General features: G+C 53.9%; 1 protein-coding gene across 1 annotated transcript in view; it reads left to right on the top strand.

Moving 5' to 3' along the window:
- The window catches only part of RASGRF1 (Ras protein specific guanine nucleotide releasing factor 1), a 102,436-nt gene that overhangs the window by 61,688 nt on the left and 26,900 nt on the right, over positions 1 to 13,848 (top strand). The window contains exons 12-20 of the mRNA XM_069558688.1: positions 801 to 937; positions 1,691 to 1,773; positions 4,231 to 4,479; positions 5,536 to 5,909; positions 7,262 to 7,381; positions 9,647 to 9,817; positions 10,285 to 10,391; positions 10,797 to 10,909; positions 13,229 to 13,289. Of these exons, the coding sequence (XP_069414789.1) occupies positions 801 to 937; positions 1,691 to 1,773; positions 4,231 to 4,479; positions 5,536 to 5,909; positions 7,262 to 7,381; positions 9,647 to 9,817; positions 10,285 to 10,391; positions 10,797 to 10,909; positions 13,229 to 13,289 (1,415 nt within the window). The remainder of the gene's footprint in view (positions 1 to 800; positions 938 to 1,690; positions 1,774 to 4,230; positions 4,480 to 5,535; positions 5,910 to 7,261; positions 7,382 to 9,646; positions 9,818 to 10,284; positions 10,392 to 10,796; positions 10,910 to 13,228; positions 13,290 to 13,848) is intronic.

Below are 13,848 nucleotides of genomic sequence, written 5' to 3'. Positions count from 1 at the left end.
TCTCCAGGGGATCTTCCTAACCCAGGGATGGAACCCAGGTCTCCCGCTTTGCAGACAGATTCTTTTCCAGCTGAGCCACAAGGGAAGCCCAGGATGCAGAGCAGAAGGGCCTGGCTTAACTCCTGCCCAGAAGTGGGGTGGGGTTGTCTTACGAAAGTCCTCCCTGGGGACCTCAGCCCCTCACTGGGGTTAGGAGAGCAGAGTCAACTGGGGAATCCTAAAAGCTATTCTGACATGGAATCAGAGCTGTCCCTGTGTGGCTGGAAGCTACTCTGTACTCTAGGTCTCAGTCCTACCATCTTTGAAATGGGGATTCCTCACCTTAAAAAAGAAAAAAAGAGTTCTGACTTAGAATATGAACTTACGGTTTCTGGGAGGAACAGGATTGTTATGGACTTTGGGAAGGTCATGTACACACTGTTATATTTAAATGAATAACCAACAAGGACTTCCTGTATAGCACAGGGAACTCTGCTCAATGTTATGTGGCAGCCTGGATGGGAGGGGAGTTTGGGGGAAAATGGATATATGTATATGGATGGCTGAGTCCCTTTGCTAGTCACCTGTTGTTCATCGGCTATACTCCAATACAAAATAAAAAGCTTGAAGTTTGGGAAAAAATAAAAAGATACCAAGGCATGAATCCAGAAAAGACAAAAATATAGTTCTGAAGCTAGCAAGAGCCTGATGCCCTAGCAATGCCATGCCTTCACCACCAGGTGAGGCAGGCATCATGCAGTTGTTTTCCAACTCAAAAAAGGCCCGCACTCATCCTGCTAACTCTGTTTTGAAACTGGAAGCCAAAGGGTCCGGCCAAGATGTAGACCACTTGGATTTCAAGATCGGGGTGGAGCCAAAGGATTCACCACCCTTCACGGTCATCCTCGTGGCCTCGTCCAGACAGGAGAAGGCGGCGTGGACTAGTGACATCAGCCAGGTGAGCGGTATCACCTCTGCCTGAGGCAGGTGGTCCCTTCCTTCATGCCTGCGCTGTTTGGAGGAAGGGGCAGCTGCAGGGTCCTAATGGGAAAGACGCAGGTATCAACAGGGACAGCCCCATCCAAGGCTGAGCCCTGCTAGCTGTCTACTCCCCCTAGGCCTCTAGGCCTCCTGTCAGTGTGGGGGCCCCTTGCATCCAGAACATCCATAGCGCAGGTTTGAGAACCCCAGGTTCCTGGGCTCCCTGTTGGTTCCCTGCATTTACTACATTCACGTCTCTGGTACAAGGCCTGGAACCTACACAAGAGCCCTGCAGTGGGCAGAGGACAGAGGAGGCTGGAGACCCCACGGAGCTGGCCTTTAGGGAGAGAGAACCCAGATCACTGTGATCTGATCCTATCCTTGAAGTTGGACCTCAGAGGTCACCCTGAGAATGGCCAGACTGAGACACTTTCACTTTCACAGACACCCCGGGGGAGTGGGTGTAGGAATCATTTTCCCCATTTTGTAGATAGGGAGACTGAGGCCCAAGTAGGTCAAGTAAAGTCCCCAAAAGTCACTGAGCTGGGGACTTGACTTCTGGCCAGAATCCACAGGATGCTCTGTGTTGACCCTGCCCTTGCCTGGATGGTGCCCTTCGACCCTGTGTCAGGTGGGGGCATATGAACCCTCACTGAGCAGAGCCCCTGCCAGGCCTGGGTCTCATCATGGAGACTGAGGCTCTGACCGAGAGCCCTCTCTCTGACTCCAGTGTGTGGATAACATCCGGTGCAACGGGCTGATGATGAACGCCTTTGAGGAGAACTCCAAGGTCACGGTGCCACAGATGATCAAGTAAGTGCCCGAGCCCCACGTGATCTGGGCCGAGCTCCAGAGACCGAAGGTCACATGGTGACCTCAGGGGGCTCAGGAGATGCTGAGTGGCACCTCTGGGGTGCTCTAGGCGTGTGTTCGTTCTGAGTTTACGTCTATTTGGTTGATGGCTTTGGTCTAGTTTTTGTAGTTGTTTTTGTCTTAAAAATGTGTATTTTTGTATTGTTGTTCAGTCATCCAACTCTTTGCAACCCTTATGGACCGCAGCACAGCAAGCTTCCCTGTCCTTCACCATCTCCCCAGGTTTGCTCAAACTCGTGTCAGCAATGCCATCCAACTATCTGATCCTCTGTCACCCTCTTCTCCTCCTGCCTCCAATCCTTCCCAGCATCAGGGTCTTTTCTAATGAGTCGGTTCTTCACATCACCTTGCCAAAGTATTGCAGCTTCAGCATCAGTCCTTCCAATGAATATGTAAGGTTGATCTCCTTGCAGTCCAAGGGACTCTCAAGAGTCTTCTCTAGCACCACAATTCAAAAACATCAATTCTTTGGCGCTCAGCCTTCTTTATAGTTCAACTCTAACATTCAATTAGGCTGTTTAAAATAGAATATCAGGAATGACACTTTATGCATTCTTTTTTTGTTTTTTTTTATGAGATGGCTTTTTTCTTTAATTTTTTTTTTTTAATTTGGCGGCACCGGGTCTTAGTTGTGGCATGTGGAATCTAGTTCCCTGACTAGGGATTGAACCCAGGCCCCCTGCATTGGAAGTGAAGAGTCTTAGCCACAGGACCACCAAGGAAGTCCTTATTTTTTTATCATTTTAATTTTTCCCCCAAACTTCTTTATTTTTTAATTGAAGGAAAATTGCTTCACAATATTATGTTGGCTTCTGCCATGCATCAAGTTCCCTATTTTTTAAATAGCTATTTTTCTTTGGTTTGAGCACCCCAGGGAGGAGGGACGAGGGGGTGTCCTCCTGCTGAACTCAGCTTCCTGAGCCCCGCTGGGCAGTGCAGCCCTAACCTGCACCAGGCCTGCTTCTCCTCCAGCGTCTGCTCACCTGACCCCCACATGGCTTGCCCCACCACGGGTGGCCTGCTGGCCCTCTCACCTCCATCTGAATCTCTGAATCCCCAACCTGCTCTGTCTGCCTTACAGACACCAGGAGCCAGCTGACCCACCCCGGGGACATCGTCCTGCCCAAAGCAAACATCGGGGACCCACTGCCTCTTTGCCTCTTGAAGTATACACTCTGGGGAGCTGCAGACCATTGTGGAGCAAGTGTGTGAAAGGGCCCCCACATACCCAGTTTCCACAGCAGGCCTGATGGAGCGAGCATGCCAGCAGCTGGGGGCTAGCCGAGGCAGTGTGGTGTACACCAGGTGTTCTAAGCATCTGGATGACTTTATGAGGAGTTCTCCCCACCCTAGTGGGTTTCAGTGTATTCACAGTGTCATGCTGCTGTCACTGCTAATTCCAGAATATTCCCATCATCCCCAAAAGAAACCCCATGGGTATTTGTAGTCATTCCAGTTCCCCCCTGTTTCTATCCCCTAGCAACCACTAACCTACTTTCTGTCTGGACAGTTCATAGAAATGAAATCTTGCAACATGTGGACTTTTGTGACAGGGTTCTTTCACCTGGCATGTCTTCAGAAGTCATCCATGTTGCAGTGTAGAGCAGCATCTCATTCCTTTTTATGGCTGAATAATATTCCATTGTATGGACAAACCGCATTCTGTGCATCCTTTCATCAGTTGATGGACATTTGGGTTGTTTCCACTTTTCCACAATTATGAGTAATGTTGCTTTGAATATTTGTGTCCAAATCTGCTTTGTGAACAGATTTTCTTCTTTTGAACTTGGCAGCACATTATTCATTAATTTATTTATTTATATTTCATTTTGGCTACACTGGGCCTTCACTGCTGCACTCCGGCTTTTTCTAGTTGCAGCGAGCAGGGGCTACTCTCTAGTTGGGGTGTGCAAGCGTCTCATTGCGATGGCTTCTCTTGTTGCAAAGCACAGACTCTAGGTACTCATGGGGTCAGCAGTTTTGGCGCACAGGCTTAGTTGCCCCATGGCATGGAGGATCTTCCCAGACCAGGGATCAAACCTGTGTCCCCTGCATTGGCGCACAGATCCTTAACCACTGGACCACCAGGAAAGTGCAAGCAGTATATTATTTTTAAGTTTTTGCATTTTATCTAGTGCTTCTAGGAGTTTTATAATGTCAGGTCATCAGGCATGATTGGGAAAAAGAAGTTGTAGCCCATTCTTTCACAACTTCAGTCTTCCAAAGCTTTCCTTGTTCTCATCATAAGCCACTGCATCCTTGATTACTGGTGTGTTGGGGAGACAGTGATGGGTGGGCTGTGGCCCAGCCCTCAGGGAGTGCGTGGCCTGGCTGGGGAGACAGCCATGGACTCAGGCACCTTCAGACCCAAGTCCCTCCTCTCTCCTCCCTCCTCAGGTCTGACGCTTCCTTGTATTGCGACGACGTGGACATTCGCTTCAGCAAAACCATGAACTCCTGCAAAGTGCTGCAGATCCGGTACGCCAGCGTGGAGCGGCTACTGGAGCGACTGACCGACCTGCGCTTCCTGAGCATCGACTTCCTCAACACCTTCCTGCACTCTTACCGCGTCTTCACCACCGCCATTGTGGTCCTGGACAAGCTCATCACCATCTACAGAAAGCCCATCAGTGCCATCCCCGCCAGGTGGGCAGGCTCCTCCGCACCCCCCACCTGACCCCCCCCCCCCACCTCAGGCTGATCCACAGACCTCCTGGGCCCCGGGGGGAAACTGAGCTCAGCCTCAGGCTGGAACCTGAGGGGCAGATATGAGCACTGTCCCAGGAATGAGCCTGCCCTCTGCAAAGACATGGGAGAGGGCTGGCCTGCCTGACGCTGCTGCTCGGCCCCAGCTTTCTCCTCCTGCCCTCTGAGCTCCAGAGGTGGGGTAGAGTTTGGGGGTCACCATGTCGAATCCTCCCTAACCTCGCCCCTTGGCCACCTCCTTGAACCCTAGGGCCCTCCCTTCTCCCCACCTTCCCCACTGAAGAAAGGAAAAAAAACAAAGGGTGGACTCAAGGAAAGAAGGGGGGAGGGTGGGAGGAAAGTCCGAGAAAGGCAGAATCTTATCCCTTTTCTGCTTAGACCTACAGCATCTTGCTGTAAAGAGAGGCTGTAGCCCCTTTTTGCACACTTGGGGTGGTTCCGCCTTTGGAGGGCAAGCACCCAAGTGGATGGAAAGGACACTGGGTTTAGAGTCAGAAGACATCAGAGGAGTCATTTCTTGTCTCTGAGCCCCAGCTTCCTTGTCCATAAACTGTGTGGACCTGGGTGAGTTCAGAGCGTGTAGGTGACACCAGGCCCCTGCGGGGGACAAAGGGAACTTTCTTAGACGCCTGCAGGTCAGGGGGATCCACAGGATGTCAGGTCAGCTGCTGCTGCTGACCAGAGGGAGGTGAAGAGGGAGCTTCAGGCAGACCCTCTGCCCCACCAAAGCCCATGCCCCACCCCCAGGACGGGACACTTGGGCCCATAGAAACCTGGCTGCTGGCCATTGAACCACATGGCCCCTCTGGCATGGCCTCCTCTCAGACCTGCCTGCTCAGAGGACCCGCCCAGAATCAAGGATCATGAAGATGAAGGAGCCACCACTGCCCTGTTGAGCCCCACCAGAGACAGAGGACTTCTGCGGCCTGGGTAGACAGGCAGGCTCCACTGAGCTGACCGTCTGTTTTCATCCCCCACCCCACCCCACCCCTGCAGGTCACTGGAGCTCTTGTTTGCCAGCGGCCAGAACAACAAGCTCCTGTACGGGGACCCCCCCAAGTCCCCGCGTGCCACCCGCAAGTTCTCCTCGCCGCCACCCCTGTCCATCACCAAGACGTCATCGCCCAGCCGCCGGCGGAAGCTCTCCCTGAACATCCCCATCATCACGGGTGGCAAGGCCCTTGACCTGGCCGCGCTCAGCTGCAGCTCCAACGGCTACACCAGCATGTACTCAGCCATGTCGCCCTTCGGCAAAGCCACACTGGACACCAGCAAGCTCTACGTGTCCAGCAGCTTTGCCAATAAGATCCCAGATGAGGCCGACACTGCCACCGAGAAGTCCGAAGAGCCCTCCGCCCTCAGCAAGCAGAGTGAGTGGATGCCCCCCAGCTCAACGGCCACGGAGGCTGGCCAGCCCCGCCAGGCTCCCTCGGAACAGGAGGGGCAGGCTGAGGGGGTCCATCCAGATTACGGTGGTCATGCAAAAGCTGGGTTGGGGAGAGGCAGACAGAGACACCGAGGAAGGTGGCTGACTGTCCCCCCCATCGTCAGGTGTCCCATCGCCCTGGTAACCGCTCCCTCCTGTATCCTTGTATCTGTCCACCTCTGCAGCAGAAATGCCCTGGGCGGGGCCTCGGTCAGGGCCTGCGAGAAAAGAGGGCAGCAGACCTGGCTCCCGCCCCCAGGATTCACAGTGTGGCTGAGGAGCAGGGCTAGACACGGAAACAGGACTCCTGATACGTGTTGTGTTGGAGGGGTGCTCAAGAGACCCTGGGGAGAGTCAGAGAAGGCCTCCTGGAGGGCCTGTCAGACCTAGATGTGTCTAGAGGAAGGGAGAACATTCTAGACCAGCGGAATGGAGTGGGCGAGACTAAGGGGCGAGGAGGGGTGTCACGTGTTCAGGGAACAGCGTGAAGCGCAGCACACCTGCGACGCTGGGTGTGGAGACGACAGCTACAGGTGATGGCGGCCAGGCTGGCCCTCCCTGCTCTCAGAAACCCCACCATCCCAGGACGGTGTCCCTTTGGAGGGTTGTCTGGCTCTGTCTGGGGTTAGGTCAGCCCACATCCTGGGTGACACCAGCCTTGCGTACATATGCCTGCACATGTGCACACGCGCACGTACTCAACCCTGGGCTGGACAGAAGCCCCAGCCTTCAAGGAGCAGGCCTGGGAAAAAAACTTAAGATGGCTGGAATTTCTCTCCTCTGAGTTGAAAAGCGGGGGAGGCAGGGGAACCGCCAACAGAGGGCATGGCTGGGAAGGGGTGAAGCCCCCAGGACCTTCATACCAGGTGACATTTACTGTGGCACATGCAGTAAACGGGATGCACACGGCTGAAAGTCAGTTACCAAAGGGACAGCCTACCACAGAGCCCCAGAGGCCATCCTGCAGGAGCAAAGGGCAGAGTCCTAGCCAGGAAACACGGCAAGTAAACGTCATTTGGTTTCTGAGGTGGAATCCCAGAATACAAAGGGGACACTGGGTAGAAACTAAGGAGATCTGAATAAAGCATGGATTTTAGCTGGAAAAAATGACTAGGGACTTCCCTAGAGGTCCAGGGATTAAGACTCTGTGCTTCCAATGCAGAGGACCTGGTTTTGATCCCTGGTTGGGAAACTAGGACCTCGAGTGCCACATGGTGAGGTCAAAAATATTAAATCTTTTTTAAAAAGTCAGTGATTATTTGAGAAATATCAAATTGTTTCCTTCTTTCCTTCCAGGCTCAGAAGTCTCCATGAGGGAAGAGTCAGACAATGATCAGAGTGACGATGGTGACACTGAGACATCCCCTACCAAATCTCCAACAACACCAAAATCAGTCAAAAGCAAAAACTCCTCAGGTACGGCTCACCAGCCCAGAACTGCAAATAGATTCCAGATGTGTGAGATGCAGGTGGGGGAGGGCGGCAGGTGAGGCTAAGGGAGACCAGTGGATGTCACGCCTTGTGTTTCATGAGGGACTCCTCAGTGCAGGAACCCGGCTGCACTTCCCAGCCCAGGGGCAACTCTGGGGGCTGCAGCGCTGGCTAGGAAATCCTGCTCTTCCTCTCGGAGTCCCTCCACCGACCTCAGACAAGGCTGTGTAACCCACCCCGCCCAGGTGGGCAGGAAGGCCTGTCTTTTGGCTTCATTTATGGAAGTTCCTGGTTTCCCTGGTGACTCAAGACGGTAAAGAATCCTCCTGCAATGCAAGAGACCTGGGTTCAATCCCTGGGTCAGGAAGATCCCCTGGAGAAGGGAATGGCTACCCACTCCAGTATTCTCGCCTGGAGAGAATTCCATGGACAGAGGAGCCTGACAGGTTGCAGTCCACGGGGTCGTAAAGAGTCAGACACGACTGAGCGACTCTCACTCATTCCCTCATTAAATTTGTTGCAATATTTCTTCTATGTTTTGGTTTTTTGGCCCTGAGGCATGTGGGATCTTAGCTCTCTGACCAAGGATCAAACCAGCACCCCCTGCACTGGACGGTGAAGTCCTAACCAACTGGACACCAGGGAAGACCCAGAAGGTGTTTCTTGAGCTGCTGCTACACGTCAGGCTCTGTGTTGGCTCTTTAATCATGTGACACCTTGCAACGGGGCCAGGTCCTTCTTGTTTGTCATTTAAGGGTAGAGTCTCTGGGAGGTTGTGATGATGCCGGGCCCAAGTCTCAGACTCAAGATCCAGGAGGGCTCTCAGGGGGCCATCTGGGTCTCTGGTTCCCATAAAGCACCTCCCCACACATGAGGGGTGGCAGGGGGGTGCTCTGAGGAACCCAGAGGTGAGGCATGAGCTCAAAGAAGCTCCTTATGTCTCCAGCTGTCTCCTCGAGTCCCCTGCTCCCACATGTAAAGCACAGCCTGAACCCCAAACTCCCCAATTTCCCAGGAGACCCAGTAAGTCTCAGGGTCACCCACCAGCAGAGAGAGACTGCCAGGATATCACACGGAAGCAGAACTCACAGACAGCCAAGTTCCAGAAATAAGCCTTGAGTTTTAAAATCAATCATTTGCTCCTCCATGCATAAGGACTAGTACTTTGTCCTAAGAATGGATTGCTCTCCAGAGATTTCTCCAAGATGAAGCTAAAGGTTTCTGGAGTGAGATTCTACTAATATTATTGCTAAAAAAATAATGATTGTAATTGCATTGATATTCCATGGCATATATGTGTTGTTGTTCAGTCACTAAGTCTTGCCTGACTCTTTGCGACCCATGGACTGTAGCCCACTGGGCTCCTCTGTCCCTGGGATTTCCCAGGCAAGAATATTGGAGTGGGTTACCATTTCCTCCTCCAGGACATCTTCCTGACCCAGGGATCAAACTTGCGTCTCCTACATTGGCAGGCAGATTGTTTACCACTGAGCCAACAGGGAAGTCTATGGGCATATACATATACATATATATATATATATGTATCTTTTCACATATATATATATCTTTTCATATATATATATATATCTTTTCACACAATACTAAATACTTTCATCTGTGTTAACTCCTTTAATCTTTACATCCACCTTTTGAAGCAGGTATTATCCCAAGATTACATAGATTCAGAGAGGTTAGGTAATTTGCCCAAGGCTACACAGCTAGTAAGTGGGATGAGGACTTGGACTGCGGTGCCCTTTCCGCCCCCACCATGATGCCAGGGAGCCCGTCAGTGTGAGTTATCCACATCAGACTTTGCACAGGTTATGTGTTCATTCCAAATAGATGAAAAGGGTGAGAAAATACACGAAGCTGTCCCTAAGTAGACCTTGGCCCAGCGCGGCCTACAAGGTAAAAGGTTTGGGGCTGCAAAGAGATGCAAAGGGTGGCTGGACTTTCTCCAGAAGCAGGAGGGCTGGTGGGACCTTCTCATCTCAGCAGGAGAAGCAGAAAGAGGCAGACAGAGGCTTTCTCTGCCCTGAGGCAGCCCTGGGGTGACACAGGGTGGCATGGGTGTGTCCCTCCCCGGGGACCACAGCAGGAGACCGGACCTTATGCCCGCCGCCTGACCAGCCCTGGTTGCAGTGAATGCAGCCTGCCTGTCCAGAGGCCTTTCTAGCCTTGAGACCCATGGTTTCCTGAGCCGAGGGCTGGACCAGCGAAGGCTGAGGCTTGATCCCCTGCTCCCCACAGAGTTCCCCCTCTTCTCCTACAATAATGGAGTGGTCATGACCTCCTGCCGCGAACTGGACAGTAACCGCAGCGCCCTGTCAGCAGCCTCTGCCTTCGCAATAGCCACTGCGGGTGCCAACGAGGGCACCCCGAACAAGGAGAAGTACCGGAGGATGTCCTTGGCCAGTGCAGGTACCGGGTTGGCTCACCAGCTTGATGACAGCACCACCCCAGGGGCTTGTCCCCCTTCTGATATGGAGTGCCTGCTGCCCCGGCCCTGGCAGTGCTGAGCCTCCTGCCTGGGGGCCCCTTCCTCCCCACCCACCTGCTCTGCAACTTGGCAGACCTCTGCTTGGAGTCAAGCCCACTGCCTGACGGATGCTTGGCCACCTGCTCTGCCTCCCACTTTTATGGTGGAGTAGAGGCCACCAGAATCCTCCAGCAGCCCCTGAAAACTGCAGAGGTCTGGGAGAAGCGGGCCTGTGAGGACTGTGTCCACAGGAAGTTGAGCCATCCGGACTCCTTGGTCAGAACCTGGGCTGGTTGTCAGATATTTTCTCATCCCCCACCCAGAGCACCCCCGTCCTTCCCCTGGCTCCCCCAGATCTGGGGTTTCTTATCCTCACTACCCTTTCCCCTCTCTGTCACCTGTGTGCCAGGCTTCCCCCCTGACCAGAGGAATGGAGACAAAGAATTTGTGATTCGCAGGGCAGCCACCAACCGCGTCCTGAACGTGCTCCGACACTGGGTGTCCAAGCATTCTCAGGTAGGTGGGACCCCCAGGGACGCCCCGCAATCCAGGCGAGCTGCTGAGGACCCAAGATCACTGACCCAGGAACTAGCTGCCCTGATAGTCTCAGGAGGGCCCGCTCAGATCCCCTATAAGGGGATCTAGGACATTCTAGGGGATAAGGGGCCTCTGTTCTCCACCTCTGTCTACATCAAGGCTACCTCCCAGGGCCTGGCCTAGGGCTGCAGCCATCAAGGGATGCTCCTTGACCTTGCAGCACCTTTTACCTCCAGGTCAGTCGGCTCCACTGGTGCCTGGCAGGCAGCTGGGGAAGAGGGAGATGAGGCAGGAAGCCTGAGTGGGCAAAGCCTGCATCCTCCTGCCCAGCACCTCAGGGCAGCTGGAACAATAGCCAGAGCCACCCTCCTGTCTTCCCTGCAGGACTTTGAGACCAACGACGAGCTCAAATGCAAGGTCATCAGCTTCCTGGAGGAGGTCATGCATGACCCAGAGCTCCTGACCCAGGAGCGGAAGGCTGCGGCCAACATCATCAGGTGGGGGCTGGGGAAGGCCTGCTGGACGAGGGCCCTCCCCAGACCAGAGGACCGCCTCAGGCGGTTGCTCTGGGAGGATCTCAGAGCCCTGGGCAGCCTGGGGGCTGGTCAATACCCCTTCAACCAGGATCTGGAGTGGCTTGTCCATGTGTGTCCTTCTCTCCACCTGCCCACCTCAGACCTAGAGACAAAAAGGGTGCCTGGTTCCCCATCCACACCCACTGCTGATACCCATTTACTCCACGCCGACCTGTGTGATAGCCACTAATGATGTATGGGTGTTAAATCTAAATTAATTAAATAGGGACTTCCGTGGTGGTCCAGTGGCTAAGACTGGGGGGTGGCCAATGCAGGGGGCCCAAGTTTGATCCCTGGTCGGGGAACTAGATCCCACATGCCAAAACTAAAGATCCCACATGCCTCAACTAAGACCTGGCTCAGCCAAATAAATAAAAGTAAATATTTAAGATTAAACACAATTTAAACTCTAGTTCCTGAGTCACATGAGCCACAGGGAGCTGGTGCCTCCACAGGGGGCAGCTTAAAGAACATTCCAGATTCCACTAAATGGGAAGTAAATCCAAAAAAGGGGGGATATATGTGTGCATATAGCAGATTCAGTTTGCTGTACAGCAGAAAGTAACATAACTGTATCCCAATAAAAATTTTTAAATTAAAAAAAATCTAAAATACAAATTTTTTTTAAAAGGACATTACTGTCACGGAGGAGGGCTTTGTCCAATTGCACTGGCGAGCCTGTCTCCAGGTGCTCCAGGGAATATGGTCGAATTGAATTAAATTGTCCCCAGACCTATCCTATTTCCTCCTGTCCCAGACTGGGCCTCTCCTGGCAGAGGGCAGAGGTCAGGTGGCACATATCCAAGCCCTGCTGGCTGAGTGATGCTCTGTGTGACCTCGGGCAAGTCCTGTCTGTGAACCTCGTTTTTCTTCCTCTGTAAAATGGGTGAACAACACCCACTTCCAGGGCTGTGGTGAGATCACCTCTACAGGTCTCAGGGGTGTCAGATGCAGGCCCTGGTCCACCCACCGCTCACCCCTGCTGACTCAAGGCTGCCCTCTGGCCCTGCCCAGGGGCCTGGACTCAGGGTCAGACCACCCGACCTCACTTCCTGTCCAGCTTCAGCTTTCCCTCTCTGCCCCGTGGTCACAGTCTCTGACGCAGACTTGCATCTACTTTCTGGCCGACAACCCAGTCTCCAGGCTTCCTCCAGCCAGACCATCCAATTTGCTTTCCTGAGGCCTGGGCTACAGGCCCATAATTCCTGCAGGCTCCACATCCTAGCATCGCTTCCAGACCACCCTCCCTGGTGTACCCACTGCCTAGACACACACACACACACACGTACACACACATAGTTGGCCCCCAGGTCCTCCGTGCCCTTCCCCCTCGTCCCAGGAGACATGCAGGACTATGCCAGGACCTTAGGCCTATGGGTCAAGTCAGGTCAAATGACCTTCGGACAGGGAGCTTGTTCAGACTGCTGCTGGATGCAGGGAGTCAAGCGGGCTCTGGTGTGGATGGTGGACCCAGAGAGCCCCAGCTGTGGGTCTACTTCCTTGGAGGGAGAGTGTGGGTGGCTCAGGCAGGCCCTATGGCCTCCGGACTGTCCCCCAGCCCTGGTCTGGCTCTTTGGCCCCATCTTCAGGACTCACGATCGCTGTCACAATGAGGGCTTAGCATGTTGGCCTGACTCAGGAGCTCTGCCCTCATCCCCACCACTGCTTAGGACCCGCTGCTCAGGACCCACTACTCAGCCGCTGTGAACAGTCTCCCACCTCTGGGTCTTTGACCACCATCTTGCTGCTTTCCCCTGTTCCCCCTGTCTGGAAAGCTCCCCAGCACCTCTGGCCTCTCTGATGCTCCAGTCTGAAGCTCCTTCCACTCATTCGTCCCATCGCCCCACCAGCTGGTGCATCGGCCACATGCCAAGCCCAGCCCCAGGTACCTGAGCTACAGGAGCAGAAGGGACATCAGCCTGTTTTCAGAGGCTCCTGGTGAATCTGGAGGAGTAGACCAGGCACAGACATGGCTGTTCCCAGCTGGGGAGCCTGGGGCTGAGACCACAGGAAGCCTAGGGGCTAAGGGAGCCCCACGGGGGGCCTCACCCAGCCAGGAGGGTCAGGGAGCTGAATCATTGAAGACATCAATGACAAGAAAGGGGCAAGGGGGCTCCTGGCCCCGGAAATGGCAGAGCAGAGACAGCAAGGTGGGTTGTGTGCGGCGGTGGGGAGGGGACTGCCCGAAGGCAAGGGGTGTCACCAGCTGCTCGGGGCTCATCATTCCCTCTCACCCCCCAGGACTCTGACCCAGGACGACCCAGGTGACAACCAGATCACACTGGAGGAGATCACACAGATGGTGAGCCGGGCCTGCCCTCTCGCTCTCTGGCCAAGTCTGTCCTTCCCTGGCCACCTGACTCCCAGGATCCCACTCCAAGACCCCCCAGTGGAGCTCAGTCATCCCCTGTATTGGTTCCTGGAGCTCCCCTAACAAAGAGCCCCAGAATGGGGCACTTAAAACAGCAGAATTTTAATCTCGCATAGTTCTGGAGGCCGGAAGTCTGGAATTGAGGTGTTGCTGGGCCCATGCTCCGTCCGGAGGTTCCAGGGGAGGGTCTTCCTGGGCCTCTTCCACGTCAGGTGGCCCTGGGCATTCCCTGGCTCGTAACAGAGGATCTCCAGTCTCTGCCTTGGTTGTCGCATGGCCATCTCCTCCCCAGCTATCTCCACGTCCTCTTCCCTCTGTGTGTGTTGGCCCTATGTCCAAATTTCCCCTTCTTAGAAAGACACCGAGATGGTTAGATAGCATCACCAACTCAACGGACATGAACTTGAGCAAAGTTCAAGTTCGTGGAAATAGTAGCAGACTGGGAAGCCTGGTGTGCTACATACAGTTCATGGGGTCTTAAAGAGTCAGG

Source organism: Ovis canadensis, chromosome 18 (genome assembly GCF_042477335.2).
Source record: "Ovis canadensis isolate MfBH-ARS-UI-01 breed Bighorn chromosome 18, ARS-UI_OviCan_v2, whole genome shotgun sequence".
Taxonomy (NCBI): Eukaryota; Metazoa; Chordata; class Mammalia; order Artiodactyla; family Bovidae; genus Ovis; species Ovis canadensis.
Note: the sequence above shows the minus strand (reverse complement) of the source record. Positions and strands in the feature narration are given on the sequence as shown.